At 37.3% G+C, this 22143-nt stretch overlaps 1 protein-coding gene across 1 annotated transcript in view; it reads left to right on the top strand.

Annotated features, from left to right (window-relative positions):
* Nucleotides 1-22143, top strand: part of LOC118851054 (potassium voltage-gated channel subfamily D member 2-like) — a 59447-nt gene that overhangs the window by 13415 nt on the left and 23889 nt on the right. Inside the window, exon 2 of the mRNA XM_036760630.1 lies at nt 12661-12823. Within this exon, the coding sequence (XP_036616525.1) occupies nt 12661-12823 (163 nt within the window). The remainder of the gene's footprint in view (nt 1-12660; nt 12824-22143) is intronic.

Here is a 22143-nt window from a genome sequence, read left to right as displayed (position 1 = left end):
ATCAATCAAAGGTCCTTTATTTTTAATAGATTTTATTGATCTTTAATTTTTTAACATTGCCTCGATTTCCCTCTGTCTTCTCAATTGTCATTCCCGAAAAGCCATCCCTTACAATCAAGAACAACAAAAAAGTAAGAAAAAGATTCTTAAAATACTGCAAAACTAATCAATATGTTGGAAAAGATCTGATGTTTTATTCAGTGTTCCACATTTGTTGAACCTCTCACAGTTCTGCAAATGAATGAAGTGGGAGGAGATATCCTATTCTTTGGAGCCAAAGCTGTTCTTCATAATTGGCAACATCTATTTTCAATTTTTTGTGGCTATTTCCATTTCCATTTTTTTCATTCATCGTATATATTATTTTCTTGGCTCTGCTTACTTCACTTTGCTTCAGTTCATGTAATTTTTTTCTTGTTTCTCTGCATTTATCATGTTCTTTTCATAAAACATAGCAATATTCCTTTTCATTGATGCACCACAGTGTGTTTAGCCATTCTTCAATTGATGGGAATCTACTTTGTTTCCAATTCTTTGATACCACAAAAAGTGCTGCTATGACTACCTTGGTGTATTTAAAAGCTTTCTCTTTATTGATTGACCTCCTTGGAATATGTATCTAGTAATGAGAGCTCTAGGTCATAGCTTTATTTGCATAATTCAAAATGTTTGCACTAATTGACTACCCCACCAATGAACGACCGGTCTCCACAACCCCTCCAACACAGACTATTCCCATTTTTTTTTTCATCTTTGTCAATTTGCTGCATGTGAAATAAAATTTCAGGATTGTTTTGATTTGCTTTTCTCTTATTACTAGTGATTTGAAACATTCTATCATATGGTGGATTAACAGTTTACAATTCTTCTGGAAACTGTTAATAACCTTTGTCCAATTTTTCTATTGAGGAATGGGCCTCGGTCTTACATATTTCTTTTATATCATGGATGCCAAACACTTATCACAGATATTTGTTACAAAGATTTTTCCCCAGTCATTTTATTACTTTTTGTCTTAAATGCAATACTTTTTATACGAAATTTTTCAAAGTTATGTTACCAGAATTACCTGTTTTATCTTTTGTTATCACCTTTATGCTTCTTGATTAAGAATCAATAGACATTCATTAATCATTACTTCCCAAATACTCCGCTAAACTGTGGGGGAATACAAAGAGATGCAGAAATAGTCCCTGCCTTCAAGCTTACATCTTCCCTCTCAAAGCTGGAAGCCAGAAGCACCCCAAGCGACTTGATGCTTTAAGGACTTAAAGCTTGAAGAATACCCAAAGAGGACTGAAGAAGGCTGGAGCTCCCCATTATTGACACCTCCACCCCACCCCTCAGGACATTTATTTCCACCAATGAGGAGAGAGTTCCATACCAATGGGCTTTGGGACAGGGGTAGCAATTATGTCAGTGTAGCTTTATTTTGTTTTAAAGGATAGTATGAATCTCTATGATTCTATGATGTTTATTCATTGGGGTGGGTTTATTCTCCTAGACTATCCATAATTAAATATGGCCTTATTATTTTTTTTAAACAGCTAGGTGGCACATGGGATAGAGAACTGGACCTGTAGTCAGGAAGACCTGAGTTCTAATTCAACTTGGAAAAAAATATACTACCTTTATGACTCCGGGCAAGTCATTTAACCTCTGCCTTCCTTGGTTTCCTCACCTATAAAATAGGGATAATAATAGCAACCACCTCCCATAGTTGTCATGAGAATCAAATGAAATAATATTCATGAAGCATTTTGCAAACACTAAACACTACATAAATGCTAGCTACTATTATTTTTAAAAGGAGATTGTTACCCAAGAAGTAAACACATAGAAATAGAGTAACACCACAGCAACCATAAGCAGAGATTGAGAGGGGAAAAAAATGGCTCAGGCATATGGATAATAAGAATGTGTGGGGTTATTAATGGTAATGAAAAATATTGAGAGAAGAAAGAAAAATAAGCATCAATGAAGCATTTGTAAAAATATATAGGATATCAGAAGGTGGTTCATAGAGTGATATAGATAAGGGAATAAAGGACTTACCATGTTGAATTTAATAGGTATTTAACATAAAAGTGATAAGTAAAAAAAAGGAGATTGGTTAGTGCCAAATAAGCCTTTCTAGAGTAAGATGAGGTTGAATTATGTATTAGTCTCTTTTTTTCATAATTTCTAAGTGGTTTTGTAATACCAGATATGTCAAGCCTCTGGTATTCATTCTTTTTGTATTTAGACACATGACTTTTGCGCTCAAATGATTTTAGAACTTCTGAGATAAATATGCAGGGATTAATGAGGAATTAAGTAATGTGAGTTGCTCATTAGTCACAATAGGAATGAAAAAGTAAGGGAGAGAAATTACAAGAAAAGATTCAGTTCTTGGTTTGTTGTGCCCAAAGACTAAACCTCCTAAAAAGGAAGGACGTATTCAGAAGATCAGAAAGATAGAAATGAGAGCCCACTACTATTTATCAGTGACCAGTTTAACAAGCTGGAAATGAATTAGGAAAAAAAAACTCAATCTTTCAGTCTTACCCAGTTATACTGGGTCCTTGTTGATATAAATTCATTCATTCATTTGTTCATTCATTCATCTTGAAAATAGACTCATCTCAATAGACATGGATCTCAGAATTGAGACTACCATGACTCAAATTCTAGAATTTCAATCAGCAAAAGTTCAAATCTTGTTTCAGATACTTCCTCAGATGCATGCTTGGTGTTGTGGCTATGAGCAAGGTACTTAAACTCTGGGAATCTCAGTTTCCTAATTTGTAAAATGCAAATAATAATAGTACCTGTCTCACAGAGTTGTGAGAATCAAATCAAATAATGTGTGTACAGAACTTCGCAAGACATAGTTTTATATAAATAAGACCTATTATTATTCAAAATAGCATTTTTCACTTGGTAAAAAAAAAGTAGGGTGAGTATTTTTTTTTCTGAGAAACATAGGCTCATACAGACACAATTTACAAAAGTGAAAATAACCTGGAAAATTGTATTAATGAATGTCTGCAACTTGATTGTAACCATTTCAGTAAGGATGTTTTTCTCGAGCTTTTAAATTAGTGGCTCTGACACTTAATAGCTGTGCCACCTAGATATTTAGCCTCTGTAAGCCTCAGCTTCCTTATCTGTAAAATAGAGAGACTGGACCTTGAGGTTCGTTCCAGCTTCCTTCCTTTCCTAATCTAGGAAAGATTTCTTGCTGTAGCGATCATCTTTCAAAGCATCCTTCTGCCTCTGTGTTGGCCAAAACATGAAATAGCAGAAAGAAATATAGCTTTAGATTGGAAAGGGACTTTGGAGGAGATCTAGTCCAATGCCTTCATTTTACATATGAGAAACTGAGGCCCAGAGAGATTAAGTGGCATCTAGTAAATGTCTAATGTAAATTTGAACCTTGGTCATCCTGATTCCAAATCCAGCTCTCTATTTACTACACCATAATGCCTCTCCCTCCCCATCCCAATCCCCCACCACACACACACACACACACACACACACACAGAGGGGAAAATGTTTCAGCTTTTACAATTGTTACAAATTCTTGTCTAAGTGGCTAAGCTCAACTTAAAAATACATATTTTAAATAGTTCCTAAAATGTCTCTCTTTCTGTTTCTTTCCTCCTCCCTTCCTTCCTCTCTTCTCTCTCTCTAATCCTCTTTCCCTCCGTCTCTCATTCTTTCTCTTGCTCTCCCTATGTCCATTCCTCCCTCTCTCCTGTTTCCTTCCCCCTTTCTCCCTGTTCTTCTTTTTTCTTTTCCTCTCCCTCCCTCTCTTTCTCCATCTACCTTCCTCCCCTTTTCTGTCCTTCCCTCTCTCTACTTCCTCCATCTCTCTCCCCCTTACTATCTACCTCTCTCCTTCTTCCTCTCTCACCTTCTCCCTCTCCCTTTCCCTCTCTCTTTCTTATCCCTTCCCACAATAGGAATCCTATTCCCTGAATGTCTCAGATGAAACTATATTAAAGTTTTGCAATGCAGAAATTACTCCATTTTAAAATAAAAAGCAAAATATTTTAAAATAAACAGCAAGATGTCTTCTGGATTGTTTGCATCTCTTCTTTAAGTGGAGAAAGAGAGACAGAGAGAGAGAGAGAGTTATTTTTGTTATTTCACTTTTTTTTTGGAAAGAAAAGTTGCTCCAAATACCTCTAAAATGTTGTGTAGGTCTAGATAAAAGATAAGGAATCAGTAAAGCAATTTAATGGGAAATACTTTTCTCCCTCTCCAACTGTGGAGGACACCTCAATAGACAGTAAGTAGTGTTTGCCAGCAGTAATTTAGCCTTTTCTGCCCCCTGGTGGAAATGTTTTGTTATTGCAGCTGCAAAATACTAAGTGGTGATGTTATTTCTTTAATGAGGTGTCTCTCGGCAGACTATTTATATTGACCATATGTACCATTAATCATTCACCAAATACTTAAATAAAAGTCTGTCTTCCTTCCTAATTTGGAAGAAATTGTGGTCATAGTTCTTAGTTATGCTTCCCTGATTTCTTTGTATTTTTTCATTTTGCATCTTTTTTTTTTTTGGTGTGTCAATAATTTTTGTAAGATAAGCAGATTGTGACACTCCATTTGATCACCTTTAAAGGGGAAAGAAAAATGGTGTTTTTTTTTCAAACTAAATTTATTAATGTCCAAAGTAGCCAAGATACTATGATGATGGCTTCCATAGATGTGTCCAAAAAGAGAAAGTAAAATTCCGAGAGAGAACAAATACCAATTTCCAAATAAAACATATCTATTACAGGTGACATATGAGGTTCTTTCTCATATGGAATTTCTGTTAAATAGGCATCCCTGCTATATCACTCTCAAGGGAAAAAAACTGGTCTGTTTGTGAACATGGACCATCAGAGGCTAATATAAAAATTGGTGAAGTAGATAATATCATCCTAGAAAGCCAAAGTGATTGGCAGAAAAGTCTGAAGTGACACAGTTTCCAAGATCATTGGGGGTTAGAATTATTAGTTAGTAAAGTAAGCCAGCTTTTAGATCAGTAGAACTGGTCCGGAGCTCACTTTGACCTGCACTCAGAAATTTCTACTGACCTAGTTGCAGGAAAAGAACTCAAACATAGAATCAATACTTGTTTTTAAAGGAAATACAGACAGCTAATGGCTTTCCCCAGGGTGTTATACAAACCCCAGTCCCCTTCATCTTTTTTAAAGACATCTTTTGTTTGAAACATAATATAACTACACCCTCAAAATAAATGATGTTTTAGATGCCATTGTAATCACTGAAATAAAGAGTATATTTATTATAGCAGCACCTGCCCTATATAATGCACACACCATTTCTGAGTTTCAGAGCAAGTGTTTAGAAATCCATTCACTGCTCTCCCTTCTACTTACTAATTTGGGCTGTGTTAATTCTAAGAGGAAAAGTGAGTTAAAAAAAGCATCCAGGCTTTATTTGAAATTAGCATTTTCTTGCTTTTGCACCAAGATCTAGGCTATTTTTATGGCTACTTGCAAAGTACTTGGTTTCCTTTTTTTCCTCCTTTGGCGCCTACAATAAAATAACCAAACTCAGTAAGTAGCAGGCTGTGTCTTATCTAATGATATAAGCTTATCTGCTCTTTTCTACAATCAAATGAGGAAACTGAGGCTCCAAGACGTTAAATGACTTTATAGAACTTTGGGGGATAGCAACTGGCAGGGCTAGGATTTGAAAACAAATCCTCTGACTGCAGATCCATCGTTCTTTTTTTTTTGCAGGGGGAGGGCAGGGCAATTGGAGTTAAGTGACTTGCCCAAGGTCACACAGCTAGTAAGTGTGTCAAGTATCTGAGGCCACATTTGAACTCAGGTCCTCCTGACTCCAGGGCCAGTGCTGTAGTCACTGTGCCACCTAGCTGCCCCTAGATCCATCATTCTTTTAACCTTAGCATGTAGTTCAATAGATTGTTCAGTCACTTTGTCAGTCATGTCTGACTCTTCCTGACCCCTTTTGGGGTTTTCTTGGAAAAGGTACTGTAGTGGTTTACCATTTCCTTCTCCAGCTCATTTTTCAGAGGAAGAAACAAGTAAACAGGGTTTAAGTGTCTTGCCCAGGGTCACACAGTAAGGGTCTGAAATCAGATTTGTCAAAAACTGTAACCTCTTACCATGTTTTTAATAAAGCTATTTGGGATTGTTCAATTAGTTAAGAATTTAAGTGCCTACCCTGTGCAGGTACTATATGAGGCCCTAAAGATGCAAAGATAATAATGTAACTATTCCTACCTTAAAGGAAACATTCCACTGGGAGGAAACAATATATATACAAATTTTAAAATATACACACACACATGAAATACCAAGTAATAACAAAGTAATTTCAAGAGAGAACAAGTACTGATAACTGGGGAGATTATGGAAAATTTCATGTTGGAGGTAAAGATGGCAAAGGATTTTATGAGGTATCCCAAGGAGGAAGTAGATTCCATATGTAGGGTTAGGCATAGGCTGGGAGATTTGATGTTTGCCAGGTGAAGAGCTAGGAGGCCAATTTGACTGGAACAGAAAGTATTTGAAGGGGATTCTTATGAAATAAAACTGGAAAGGTACTTGGCAACCAGGTGAAGGACTTCAAATAATTTCACTAGATTGTGAGATCCTTGGAGGAAAGGGACTGTCCTTTGCCTCTTTTTGTGTCCCCATCATTTGGCACTATGTCTGGCACATAGTAGAGACTTAATAAATGTTTATTGACTGACCAGAATGGGGATTGTGTATTTTGTCCTAGAAGAAACAGGGAGAGAATGGGGACTGACACTAGGGAGAATGGGTTAGATCAGAAGGTCCTAGAAGTGATGAGATCAATTAATGCCCTGAGACCATGTCAATATGGAAACACAACCAGCTCACACATGAAAAATTCAGAAAAGCAAAACTGTTTTTTGAGCTTTGAGATACAAAATTACTATGAAGCCCATACATGTTATTTCATACAAGCAGCCTTAAGCCATGAAAAACCATATCTTTCTCAAATTACCTATTCTTCTAACACATTCAGAAAATTTACCACTTATTTTGGTATCATATGAGAACCCATGAGAAATTTGTGGGAGAAGGTACCCTAAGATTCTGTGTAAAGTTTCTGAAGAATTTTCTAGATTAAAATATTGACAAACCAAAGTTTAAGTGTTTTATCAACAATTATCAGTCCTCTTCTCTGCACTGCAAGGGTCTGCTCCTCAAGGAAGTTGGGACTTGACCTATGATTTCATTGCTACAAAGAACTCTGTGTGAGGAACATCCTGCTCCCAAAGCAAGATGGCACTTTCTCTGAAACTTGTAATATTAGAGAAATGCCTAGAATACTAAAAGGTTAAGTGATTTGTCCAATACCACAAAGCCAATATTGGGCCAGAGATTTGATCCTATGTCTTTCTGGCTTCAAGGCTGGATCCCTATTCATTATGGCACACTGTCTCTCAATCTTCAAGACCTAATAGCAAATGTAGAATTTGAGCCTAATATTCCCCAGTATAGCTGTACATATTTAAATTTGTTATTGTGATCTACTTGTAACTTCTTTATAGCACTTAGCTAATAGAAAGTACAAGAAGAGGGCAGACATAACAGTAGTCCACAATAGATAAGGATCAAGGAAATAATGCTTTAATTTCACTCACAACTGGTAAGAATAGGAGAAAGAAAAGAGATAAGAGGAATGGATGAAAAGATATCTTCCCCCAAAAAATACAATTCTTGTCTCTAGTTTGCAAAAAAAAAACCCCAACAACTCAATACATGATTAAATTCTATTTTATTTTTTTTCTCTATAAAGGGTAATTTGTTTTTCTATTAAGTTGAGTTGAGTAAAATATTTCTTTTCTGTAAGACCTTAGAACCATACATGGTCCATGGATCAAGTCTTGAATAAAAAACATGTAACTTCTACGAGTTTTTGAAGGAATTTTAGAATAGACTAACAACATAAGATCAAGCATCTAAAGGACAGCAGGAAAAAATGGAATTTATAATACTGCTAGACTTAGCATAAAATTTAAGAACACAGAATGTAAGGAACAAACTATGAGGAGCCAAACTTGTATAAGTAGTTTTGCCAAGGACGGAAAAAGATCATCATTTAAAAGCAGGCAGTCTTAGAGGCAATATCTATAAATTTCAAAAGTTGTCAAATTCATAAATATTGGTAGTCAAAAATCTTTGTATCCTAAGATATCTCTTCATTTGATATTGAAGGAAATTATATTTTTTCATCATAAAGACATTTTACTTCTTTCTGTAGGAAAAAAATATAGATGAGATCTCTAGTGAATAGTTAATTTGGTGAGCAAAAGCAAGACCCCCACCATGGCATAACTAAATGAGGTAGCCCTACCTACTGCCCTTCCCCTGAGCAGGCTGCTGTCTCATCAGTCATTGGATCAATTAATCAATCAATATACATTTATTAAATGCGTCAGGCACTGTGCTAAGCACTGTCTTAGCTGGATCTCAAGTTAACATTTACTGCCCCTACCCAAAGCTATCATAATATCATAGATTTCAAGCTGAAAGTGAGCATAGAATACTTCTAATCCAATCCTTTATAGACAGTAAAACTAAAGCTCAAAGAGGTATATGACTTCCCACAAATAATACAGAGGCAAAACCTGAACCCAAGACCTCTGGCTCCAAATCCAGTGCTCTTTTTGTCATACCATCCTATCTCTTTCCTAAGGAAATTCAAGGCCCAGTGTAAATCATACTGGGGCCCCCACATCTTCAGCTACCAATCTGTTAATAGACGATGTGTTTAAAACGAATATCAATACTGCCTTTAAAGAGAAAGAAATATTATGAAAGAACAAGAGTATGTGTAAAAGGAAGAAAAGCGTGTTCTAACAGCAATTAGTCCCTGTCTCCACGTTGCCATATTTACATGTTAATTGTATGTATCTTCACGAAAGTGCACCAGACCTAAGTGGGAGTCATGTCAAGTCCCAATTACGGCAACAATAAGTTGTCCCAGATTATTGACTTATGGTCCAATCCACACTCAGACTAGCAAGTCAGTTACCAGATGGTGGTTATTACATCTCACCCTCAGGGTTCTTATGGTAACCCTGAGAAGTTGGGCATAATTATTTAACACTCTACCTCACAAGCCCACACTGGTGCACTTTCCCCAATAATTCTCAGCCGATATGAATTAGCCAAGGATATTTAACTATTGTAAAGAAAAAGTTGGTCTAAAACGTTTCCCCCAAATGTGTGACACACCCTCACACCAGTACATGTACACTCCAAGGTAAAATGGGCCCACACTTAGAGCTCACGTGCTGATTGGGTAACATATCTCCTAGAAGTCCTTTTTCTGGTGTCCTCAGATGTTTCTGTGTGTCTTTCTTCAATATGTCTTACTCATTCTCAGAGCCTAATGCTGACACTGCCATCACTCCCTTATGATTGTATTAAAACACAGTTGAAAAGTCCAAATCCTCTACTCCCTCAGCTGTGCAGGTCCCAAGTCCTCCTCATAGTAGTAGTAGTAGTAGTAGTAGTAGTAGTAGTAGTAGTAGTAGTAGTAGTAGTAGTAGTAGTTGTTGTTGTTGTTCTTGAGTCGCTGGGTCATGCCTGAGTCTTCATGACCCCAGGGAGGATAGCTCACCCGGCCCTTCTATCCCCTGTGATCTCTTGAAGTCTAAGTTCATGGTCATTGTTTCCATGATACTATCTACCCATCTCATCCTCTGCCCTCTCCTTTTCCTTTTGCCTGTAATCTTTCTCTACATCAGGGTCTTTTCCAATAATTCCCATCTGCTCATTATGTGGCCAAGTATTTAAGCTTCAGCTTCAGTATTGGACTTTCCAGTGAAGAGCCTGAACTAATTTCCTTAATTATTGACTTATTTGAACTCTTTGCTGTCCAAGAGATTCTCAAAAGTCTTCTCCAGCACCACAACTCAAAAGCATCAATTCTGCATTGCTCAGCTTTCCTTATACTCCAACTCTCACAGCCATACGTTGCTACTGGAAAAACCATAGCTTTGACTATATGGACCTTTGTCGACAAGGTGATGTCTCTGCTTTTTAGCATTCTGTTCAGATTTGTCATAGCTTTCCTTCCAAGAAGCATCTTTTAATTTCATGGCTGCAGTCACTGTCTGCAGTGAACTTTGAGCCCAAGAATATAAAATCCCAAGTGCTTCATGCCTTCTCATTCTGCCCAATTCTTGACCACATCATTCCATAAATCCTCCAGAAAGGATCCACCCAACAAACTAGAGACCCTTACTTGTGTTCTGGTAATAACTATGGGATCCCACCTCTGTCACTTTTTACCTATGTGACTTTCAATCTCCTAGTGTATAAAATGAGGGGGCTGGAAAGGATGATGTTTGAGGTCCTTTCAGTTCCAGATATATTTTCTTATGTATTTCTCAAGCTATCTGTTATATCTCATTCTCGCCACATTACTTTGGTCAGTATTAGTGGGGAAAGTACCTACATCAATGAGATCAGAGATCCGTTAAAGTAGGAACAGGTTGAACTGGAGCTGCTGTCTTCTCATCTGGTGTTTACTTTGACTGTTGATCCAACTAGCCTAGCATCCGACTAAAGGTACATACCCACAATGGAAGTTTCCTATATGCTTTTCTTTTCTGTCTATTAAGATAATATCAATTTCAAGTTTATGATGTCATTTGATGCTTACCATATCCAACACTTTTAGGCTCAATAGTCTAGAGGTGCAGCCCTTTGATTGAATCCAAATTTCACAGAACAAATCCCTTAATAAAAGGGTTTGTTCTGTAAAAGTGGACTCAGACAAAAGGCCACACCCAAGGACCTAGAAGGCCACATGAGGCCTCAAGATCTCAGGTTCCCCATCCCTGCTCTAGACCAGAAGACAATCTTTATGATCTCCAGCCATGAGGCTTCTGACTAGACTATGAGCCTTTAGCTCACTCTATTTCTTGATCTCCAAGCAAAATATTCATAGTTTTTTTTCCCATTTTTCACTATACCGACATTTGCCTTGAAGTCACTAGCCATCAAGTGAAATAACCATTTACTTTGTAGTATCATGTCAAGTTCTTCAAAACATTTTACCACTTCTTCATTGCCCACAAAAGATTTTGAAATATCAGTTTCTAATTCTACACCTAATTCTCATGATGGAAGAATTCTCTATTTTGGAAGAAGAATAAATATCTCATGAAGTAGTATTTCCTGATGCCTTTGGGATTATGAGCCAACTAACTCGGATAATATTGGGACTGAAAGGGTCCTTTATAGGTCCTATAGTTCAACCCCTTCCATTTAACAAAAAAGGAAAGTAAGGTCTAAACAGGCAAATCCCCAGCTGCTTTGTTCTTATATCTCTGCAGCAAAATAGGTTATTGTTTTCCTATCATAGTAGCACCTTGGAAAACTACCCATTCATTACAGTGAGATTTCCATTACTTATTATTTGTCTTTCAAAACCTGGGAGGTATTTTTCCCATTTACTTGAATTTCTTTGTCCTTGGTTGCAATTATCATGAGAAAATCAATATGAATGTGTTCCAAGTCCTTCAATAATTTGTCAATTTGCAGCAATAATGGACTCACTTCTTACTTCTTCATTTTACAAATGAAGAAACTGAGGCACAAAAAGTTAAATGATTTGTCTAGGGTCACATAGCTAGTGTCAGGAACAAGATTCAAACTCTCCAACCATCTTTCCAGGAGGCCACCAAACTACCTTACACCTCAAGAGAACCAAGAGTTAAACTGATATATTTTAATGCCTGTTTCATAATCTTTTTCATATTCCGGCCCCTTTTACAATATTCCACCACCATCATCAAAGATGTAGAAGTGTGTCCTAAAGACTGAAGGGTAATTTTGTACTTTTTTCCATTTAACAGCTTTCTGTGACCAAGAAAATAAGGCACAATTTCATTGCCTGGTGGCCAACCTCCTGGGGCATGGCTACCACCTTTTTGTTTATAAAGCCCATCTGAATTTCACAACCTACTCAATTTGGAAAACAATGATTTAGGAAATATTTCATATGATTTACATTGCAACTTTCAGCACAAAAATATAAAATACCAGTTGCAGCATTTTAAAAACTCATCTTGATAAAGTAATAATTGAAGAGTTACTGCTGTCCTTTCCATTTTTGCCTTCGAGTATTTTCCAACCAAAGATATCTTTAAAATTTAAAGTAAGTTTTTCATGGTTGGAATATAAATGTTGATATTCATATCTGCATACTTTATGGCTATTAATAAGAATCAGAAATGGTCTATGATGAAGCCATAAGTTGTAATAAATCAGCAGAAGCCTGACACAACACAGAAAGCATTGGTCTGGAATTCTGGAGACCAGTTTTCTTGTACCATCTCTGTCACTAAGTCACTCTCTGACCTTGAGTGAGTCACTAAAATGAGGAAGCTGGATTAGACAGTTTTTTTAAAGTCCTTCATAGCTCTGATTCTGTGGAATAATATTTGTGGGGACAAAGAGGAAACTTGTCTAAGATGCTAAGCTTCCTTTTAATTCTAAAATTCTATGCATATGAAAAAGATGTTGGGCTAACAGCAGAAAGTAAATTTTAACCATTGTAATATTTCTTCTGATATTTCAAAGGCAAGTTTGTATTGGATTTTTAAAATTACATACTTATTTTTTCTTTCTTTCTTAGGTATGGTGACATGGTGCCAAAGACCATTGCTGGAAAGATCTTTGGTTCCATCTGCTCCCTGAGTGGTGTCTTAGTCATTGCTCTGCCTGTTCCTGTGATTGTCTCCAACTTCAGTCGAATCTACCACCAAAATCAACGAGCTGATAAACGGAGGGCACAAAAGGTATGCAAATACAGGTTCCTTTTCATGCATATATGAAGTGATTAAGAGTTATGTCATATGATGTTCATTTGAAGGAGCTACAATGGTTTAGCCTGGAAAAGAACATATAGGGAGGGCACAATCACAGTGGTAAAATTTCAGAAGGGCTGTCACATGAAAAATGGAATCAATCCATGAATAAACAAGCATTTATTATGCACCTACCATGTGCCCTGGAACTATGGTAGGCAAGCAGGATGCAAAGATTAAAAGAGAAACATTTCTTCCCCTCAAGTAACTTACAGTCCATCAAAGAGACAGCATCAATAATTACGTACAGAATATAAGATAAACTATAAAACATTCTTCTTGACTCAAGAGAGAAGAACTAGAACTAGTGGGTAGAAGTTACAAGGAAGCAAAATGCACCTAATAATAAAAAAGAACTTCCTAAAAGTTATAAAAATGAAACATATTGCTTATGTTGTAAGGTAGTGAATTCCCACAAATGGAGATATTCAAAGACTATCTAGATAGCCACTTATCAAGGGAGTTGTAAAAATGATCCATGATCAGACAATCAGTTGGATTGGATGAATTACAAGTTCCCTTCTTACTCCAATTCTGTTATCACTATCTCCAGCTTTGTTCGAAGGTCTTAAACATACTTTATTACTGATTTAATGTTCTAAATACGCCATGTAGTGAATTCAAAAAACAGCTCTTGATCATGTTCCATCATGCTCCATCAAAATGAAAAGGCTAGTGATTAGCTTTGTACCCTGAGAAAGGCAATCTCCTTGTGTTTGTCAAGGTCTAGCTTGGCTGCTAAATGCAGGTACTTCTCAGCTCCCATCAGCAATGGATAATTCTTGTTTGCTTTATAGCATTATTACTTGAAGCAACCCATTTTCCCCTCCTTGAACAATGTTAATAGTGTACAGGAAGGTATGGAAAGATGCCCAAGACATTGTGCCATGACTAATGCAGAGAGGAGGAAGGGTATATAGCTTAGAGAATCATATTTTGTATAAAGATAACAATCCTTATATATTGTTTGAAAACTATACAAGGCAATAACTGAAAAGCTAACTCTACTTATGGGACAAGAATGAGATGATCCACAATTTAATTCTCTCCTGTCCCTGAATTGATGGGCTGCTTCTGGAAATCTGGCATTGCTGAAGTAGTCTGGGAGAGGAAGTATGAAAGATCCACTTGAAAAACTGTGCCACTCTTCTCACCTGTCAGAAAGGCAATAAATAGAATGTTATCATCACCCTAAAGTTATTGATCCAACATCAATTCATATCATTTTTTCACTTTTCATGCTTTATATAAATGAAATATTAACTTATTGTCCATGTTCTTTCCTGCACTGGATTAAGGTTGTAAGACCTATGTCTCTCTTCCCCTCACCCTCCCTGGTGTGCCTAGAAAACCCTAAGCTCATTTTATGGGAACAAGCAAGGAACTAAAGGTAACATATATAGAGTCTTTTGTAAAACAGTGCAGAAGATGAAGTGCAAAAAATATATCTCAGTGGAAAAACCCTGCAGAAAACATTAAAACATGTTTGTAATGTAATTCTTTTCCTTTTAATCATTAAAAAAGTTTCTTTTGGGGGCAGCTAGGTGGCGCAGTGAGTAGAGCACCGGCCCTGGAGTCAGGAGAACCTGCTCAGACACTTGACACAAAACTAGCTGTGTGACCTTGGGCAAGTCATTTAACCCCAATTGCCTTTCTGTCCCACCTCCAAAAAAAAAAAAAAGAAAAAAGAAAGTATAAAAAAAAGTTTCTTTTTAATGATTAAAAGGGAAATAATTTCTCCATGGTTCCCAGCTGCCATAGACCATGAACAGGGCTGCTCATTCCACTTAATATGCAGTAACAAGGTAATCATTTTCTTTGTAATGGGTCACAGAGAATAAACAAGTTGTGAGCATCAGATTCTTTATAAAGAAATATACATCAATTTACATATAAAAACAGAACCGTGCCTAGCAATTTTGGCAACCAGAGTAAATTTCACCAAAAAGTCACCAGGTTAAATAGCATGACATGTGGTATAGTGGAAAGAGAACTGGTTCTTGAGTCAGAGGATCTAGGCCCAAATCTCACCACCGATACTTAGTATTCATGTGACTTTGTCACCAACTCCCTGGGCCTTGGTTTCCTTAACTGTAAAATTAAGGGATAAGATTAGATTACCTCTAAAGTTCCTTCCGGCTCTAGATCTATGATTCTGTGATTTTGTCAGCCTATCAATACCCTCAAATGAGTTTTTGTTAAGAAAAATTCAATGGAAAAAATGTGAAGAAAGACCCTGGGACACAAGCCTCTGTTAATGGAAAAGAAGACAGAGACCATGGAACATTGTTCCCCATGAGCAAAGACACAAGGACATCCTGAAGGTACTGCTATGGAGGCCATTCCTGGGGATTTGAGGGTGTAAGGATAAGGTGTGGATGAGGATGATGTTTCCTCTAGGAAAAGAAGTATACCATCTGATAACTGTATTATGATGAATTGTTATTTGAATTATTCTTACTAACAAGATGATACATTTGGTTATCTAGTTGTCTAAGCTAGTTATCTAGTAGCTGAAGGAGTGAAAATACTATCAATATAGTCTAAATTTTAGTGCCCTGGGGCAAATCCCCAGTTGCTTTGTTCTTATGTCTCTGCAACAAAATGGGTTGTTGTTTTCCTATTATAGTAGTCACCTTGGAAAACTATCTGCTTATTACAGTAATGTTTCCATTACTCAAATCTTTTTGTAGTCAGCTAAAACATATTCAAAGCCAAGTCTGGTGAATGAAATGAGGGTGACTAATATGAGTCATATTATTTGGGGTCAAAAACAGATGGAACTACAAAGTGAAAAGACAGATTTTCTTGTGTGGCTTAACAGACTTTGAAGATGATACCAAAGATGAGTTCCAAAGCCATTTTGATCAATGGAATAAGTTTATAGCTTTCCAAAGAGAATTCTCTAATGAATGGAATGTCTTTATCCATAAAATAGGTGTTACTATTATTAAGAAATCTAAGCTTTATTTGCTTTGGTCAAAGAATATCTTTCACATTTCATCAATACTGCTTTTCATCAGCAAATGAGGATAAGGAGAGGGGTCATTGCTCAGTTGTAAAAGAGAATTCTCCTTCAAGCTCATGATGAATCACCTTATAGAAGCCTCAGTTCTTGATAAATACTCAAGACTGGGCAAATAACAAGGTTTTCCATGTGATAAAGCAACATTGTCATAGTCCAACTAAATTGAATGTATAAAACTTGCTCTTTGCTTAAAGGTATAAAAAACCTATAAAAATTATAACTGGACCTAGCTCCCAGCTACCCGTTTTTTTTTGGTTTTAATAATTCCTCCTTGAATATAAATAAAAGCTGCCTAGTTGAATACCATAAGGAAAGAAAATACTAAGAACTTAGACCTGTTTTTCAACTGGGAGTATCCCTAAAATAATCTCCACTTCCCTAAATTCTATTATCTGCAAAAAATGGAAATCAATACAGAAAAAGCAAGAAACATTAGCTCCTTTGTTGTTAAATACACAGAACTATTTTCAGTTTCCTTTTTGTTAAAACAAAGTCGAGTATGCAAAAATCAATCATCAATCAAATTCCCTAGAAGACAACTACATTGAAAAATATCTGTTCCTTAGATGTAGAAAAGAAGATTGGTAAATTTAAAATATCTGTCAGGTTCTGTGTTTCAACACAACAGACGCTTAATGTAATGAATTTTGTATATTATGACTGCTGGAGAATTTTTTTAATAAATGTAATAACCTAATATAGTATGACGAGTAAATACTCTGTGACCAATAATCTGAATATGACAGGTGAGGACAAGAACGGCAGAGAGAGGATAGGATGTTACCAAGGGACTTGGTTGATTTCTTTTCAGCAAAGACCTTTAAGTCTAAATAGCCATCATTCTAGGATATGCCTACCTTATGCCTTCACACTAAAGGAGTTAGTCCTCCCTAAACACTCCATACACCCTTTTCAGGGATGCTCATCCATCTTTGGCGTCCACCTGTCACCCAACTCCCATCTGTGGCTCCAAGAGCCGTAGCATGTACAGTAGGCACACCCTGGTAAAACCATCTTGGGAGACATGATAAACAAGGTTGAAGGTAACCGTCAGGCCTCAAACCTGTCAGTGAGTTGGTGGATGTCTACCCCAAGTATGTAAAGACTTCCCTGGAAGAATGCGCAGACAAGAATGATTTATTCCAATAGCGATGAAAGCACTGAAGCAGGCACCATAGAGCACTTAGAGCTTGATCAGACATTGAAGACACCAAGGTCATTCACTTCATCCTGGGCCATTGCCAGTCACCTTGACTTTCATCCTGTCCCTGGACTCTAACGACTCTGGAAGAGAGAGTGAGAGTAAGGACTTTGTACAACTCTGCCTCACTTAAATACAATTCACATGCAAGTCAAGGCGTCACCCATCACCCACTATTTTACCCCAACATCATGATGCCATTGCTCCTCTTTGAAAAGAAAGGATGAACAACATTATGTCAAAATAACTCATTAATGCAGGAAAACAGTCCAGTCCAATAAACATATATTAAGTACCTATTATGTGTCAGGCACTGTGCTAAGTGCTCAACACCTGGTTGATTCAGGAAAAAAAATCAGAGCTAGTAATTTTAGGGTTGTGTGGTCTGATGGAAAAAGGAATCAATTTTGATAGCAGAAGATCTGGGTTTGAGTCCCAGCTCTGATATTTACACCATCTGTCACTTTGGAAAGTCACTACATCTCTTTGGTCTCAGTATTTTCATTGCAAAATCAAGAGGGTTTACATTAGTAATCTAGAGTATAGGTTTACTTCCAGTAAGTAAAATTGAGAAGTTGAAATTCTTAATATCTTCACAATTCATTTATCAGTGGCTACTTCATCCCTCTAAAATTTCCTACCCCTGGCTACTAATTCCCAGTAGGGTGTTAACTGACAGATAAATTGTTAGTTGTTAAGGGCTTAGACAAGACCTTTGTCAGGGATGTTTATTTGCATTTTGGTAGACTTAAGAATTGAGTTAATTGAATTTAACAGCCATTTATTAAGAACCTACTCTGTATAGTGATATATAATGACAGAAATAGAGATAACAGAGATATGAAGATAGAAACGATAAAAAAAGCACAATCCAAGTTCTCAAAGAATTTAGGATAAAACAGAGGAATGAGGGGGTGGAGCCAAGATGGCAGCTGGTAAGCAGGGACTAGAGTGAGCTCTGTACCCGAGTCCCTCCAAAAACCTATAAAAAATGGCTCTGAACCAATTCTAGAATGGCAGAACCCACAAAACAGCAGAGGGAAGCAGGGCTCCAGCCCAGGACAGCCTGGATGGTCTCTGGGTGAGGTCTATTCCACACGGAGCTGGGAGCTGGGAGCTGGGAGCTGGGAACGGAGTGGAGCAGAGCCCAGCCTGAGTGGCGTGGACCATCCAGACCAGAAGCCGGGCGTAGGGGGCCCTAGCACCCTGAATATGTGAGCTGTGGCAGTTACCAGACCCCTCAACCCACAAACACCAAAGACTGCGGAAAAGGTTAGTGGGAAAAGCTGCAGGAGTGGAAGGAGTTCGCGGTTCTGCTTCCAGCCCCAGGGGCAGCGGAGGTGGGGCAGCTACAGCTGTTGTTACTTCCAGCTCCAGGCCCACCAGGAGTGCAACAGCCTGCTGAAGATCTAAGCCCAGTCTGGACTGGGGGTTCTTGGGGAAGGAGTAGTGAGGGTCTGACAGAGCTGGCACCTCCCCCCCAAACGTGGAACATAGAACTCATTAGTCTACAAGCAGTCATACCCCACTGAAAAACTCAAGGGTCAAGTTAGATGGTTGGGAATATGGCCAGGCAGCGAAAACGCGTCCAGATTCAGGCTGAGACTTTGGATTCTTTCTTTGGTGACAAAGAAGACCAAAACATACAGCCTAAGGAAGACAACAAAGTCATAGAGCCTACAACAAAAGCCTCCAAGAAAAACATGAACTGGCCCCAGGCCATAGAAGAACTCAAAAACGATTTGGAAAAGCAAGTTAGAGAAGTAGAGGAAAAATTGGGAAGAGAAATGAGAAGGATGCGAGAAAACCGTGAAAAACAAGTCAATGACTTGCTAAAGGAGACCCAAAAAAATACTGAAAAATACACTGAAGAAAACAACACCTTAAAAAACAGACTAACTCAAATGGCAAAAGAGCTCCAAAAAGCCAATGAGGAGAAGAATGCCTTGAAAGGCAGAATTAGCCAAATGGAAAAGGAGGTCCAAAAGACCACTGAAGAAAATACTACTTTAAAAATTAGATTGGAGCAAGTGGAAGCTAGTGACTTTATGAGAAATCAGGATATTATAAAACAGAACCAAAGGAATGAAAAAATGGAAGACAATGTGAAATATCTCCTTGGAAAAACCACTGACCTGGAAAATAGATCCAGGAGAGATCATTTAAAAATTATTGGACTACCTGAAAGCCATGATCAAAAAAAGAGCCTAGATACCATCTTTCAAGAAATTATCAAGGAGAACTGCCCTGATATTCTAGAGCCACAGGGCAAAATAGAAACGGAAAGAATCCATCGATCGCCTCCTCAAATAGATCCCAAAAAGAAATCTCCTAGGAATATTGTTTCCAAATTCCAGAGCTCCCAGATCAAGGAGAAAATACTGCAAGCAGCCAGAAAGAAACAATTTGAGTATTGTGGAAACCCAATCAGAATAACCCAAGATCTGGCAGCTTCTACATTAAGAGATCGAAGGGCTTGGAATGCGATATTCCGGAGGTCAATGGAGCTAGGATTACAACCTAGAATCACCTACCCAGCAAAACTGAGTATCATGTTCCAAGGCAAAATATGGATTTTCAATAAAATAGAGGACTTTCAAGCTTTCTCAGTGAAAAGACCAGAACTGAATAAAAAATTTGATTTTCAAACACAAGAATCAAGAGAAGCGTGAAAAGGTAATCAAGAAATGGAAATTAGAAGGGACTTACTAAAGTTGAACTGTTTTGTTTACATTCCTACATGGAAAGATGATGTGTATGATTCATGAGACTTCAGTATTAGGGTAGTTGAAGGGAATATGCATATATGTATATATATATATATATATATATGTGTGTGTGTGTGTGTGTGTGTGTGTATGTTTATGTATATATATAAGTGAATGTGTATGTATGTTTATATCTATGTGTATATGTATGTATGTGTACATATATATGTGTTTATATATATATGTGTGTATATATATATGTATATATATATATAAATATATTTAAAAGAGAGAGAGCAGACACAGGGTGAGTTGAAGATGAAGGGAAGATATCTAAAAGAAATAAAATGAAATTAAGGGATGAGAGAGCAACATACTGAGAGAGGGAGATAGGGAGAGATAGAATGGGGTGGATTATCTCATATAAAGGTGGCAAGAGGAAGCAGTTCTGTGGGAGGAGGGGAGAGGGCAAGTGAGGGGGGAATGAGTGAACCTTGCTCTCATCAGATTTGGCCTGAGGGGGAATACCATACATACTCAGTTGGGTATCTTACCCCACAGGAAAGAAGAGGGAGGAAGATAAAAAAAAATAAAAGGGGGGAGATGATGGAGGGGAGGGCAGATGGGGGTGGAGGTAATCAAAACAAACACTTTGGAAAGGGGACAGGGTCAAGGGAGAAAATTCAATAAAGCAGGATGGGTTGGGAAGGAGCAAAATGTAGTTAGCCTTTCACAACATGAGTATTGTGGAAGAGTTATACATAATGATACATGTGTGGCCTAGGTTGAATTGCTCGACTTCTTAGGGAGGGTGGGTGGGAAGGGAAGAGGGGAGAGAATTTGGAACTCAAAGTTTTAAAATCAGATGTTCAAGAACAAGAAAAGTTTTTGTATGGAACTAAAAAATAAGATACACAGGCAATGGGGCATAGAAATTTATCTTGCCCTACAAGAAAGGAAGGGAAAAGGGGATGGGAGAGGAGGGGGGTGATAGAGGGGAGGGCTGACTGGGGAACAGGGCAACCAGAATATAAGCCATCTTGGAGTGGGGGGGAGGGTAGAAATGGGGAGAAAATTTGTAATTCAAACTGTTGTGAAAATCAATGCTGAAAACCAAATATGTTAAATAAATAAATTTAAATTAAAAAAAATAAAATAAAAATAAAAAAAAAATATGTAATATCCAAACAAAAAAAAAAACAGAGGAATGAGATAGTACACAAGTAACTATCACAGAAGGAGAATGTGACAAGGACACAGAAATGGTCAGGACAAAGTCTCACAAGAAATTTGAGATCCAGATATATCACCAGATATATCTCAGACAGAGTGGTTGAGAAAGGTGACTGAAGGAAAGAATCTCAAAGAACACCAACAATTGAGGAGCAAAAGAATAATGAGAAATCAGAAAAGAAAGAGAAAGCACAGTCAGAAAAGTGATGAGAAAACCACAGTAGTACACTGTCATAGAAGCCAAGGAAGAAAAGAGAGAGTCAACAGTTTCAAATGATGCAGAGGTCAGGAAGGAAGAGGACTGAAGATTCTTGATTCTTCCATAAAGGAGAACATCAATAACCTTGAAGGGAAAGAGATAGATTCAGTAAAAGAATAGGAACAAAAGCGAGATTGCAAAGGGTTGAATAATGAGTAGGCAATGAGGAAGCGAGAAACAAGAGACTTTCAGAAATCAAATAAAACTATAGGTGTTTGATGACAGAAGGTAGGACTGATATTTTAAGGCAGGAAGTTTGCTCCATGCTGACTAAAATAATACCACATATAAACCACTTGGTCTCTCTGAAAATTTAATAAAACCATCCTACAGAAACAGCGTAAGATTGAAAGACTTCTGGGAGACCTTCTAAGACAATGATTCTATGGAATCTTAAGCCTTTAGAGCAGATGATCTTATCCAAAGATCTATGAAATTGCCTTAAAATATTTTGGTAACAACATTTCATTATAATTAGTTTCCTTTGTAACTCTATGTATTTTATTATTTGCACTTAAACATATAACTCTGAGAATTCACTGGACTGCCAAAGAGGTCCAGAACACAAAAATAGCTGAAAAACCCCTCCCTACTCTAGAGATTTTCTAAGAAATTATTCTAAACCTATCTAGATGTGTAGAGTCATATCAAGTAGAAATCCAGAAGATACTCACCAAATATTGCCTTTTCATTCTTATTTCATAGTCTAGAGACCATGAGGTTTGCACAGCTTCCCAACACAATCTTTCAGCTTAAGGCTTATGGCCATACCCTAAGATTTAAGACTCGTAATCTGCTGGTGTTCTATTCGCAATGTTTTCA

The sequence above is a fragment of the Trichosurus vulpecula genome, chromosome 5, assembly GCF_011100635.1.
Source record: "Trichosurus vulpecula isolate mTriVul1 chromosome 5, mTriVul1.pri, whole genome shotgun sequence".
NCBI lineage: Eukaryota > Metazoa > Chordata > Mammalia > Diprotodontia > Phalangeridae > Trichosurus > Trichosurus vulpecula.
Note: the sequence above shows the minus strand (reverse complement) of the source record. Positions and strands in the feature narration are given on the sequence as shown.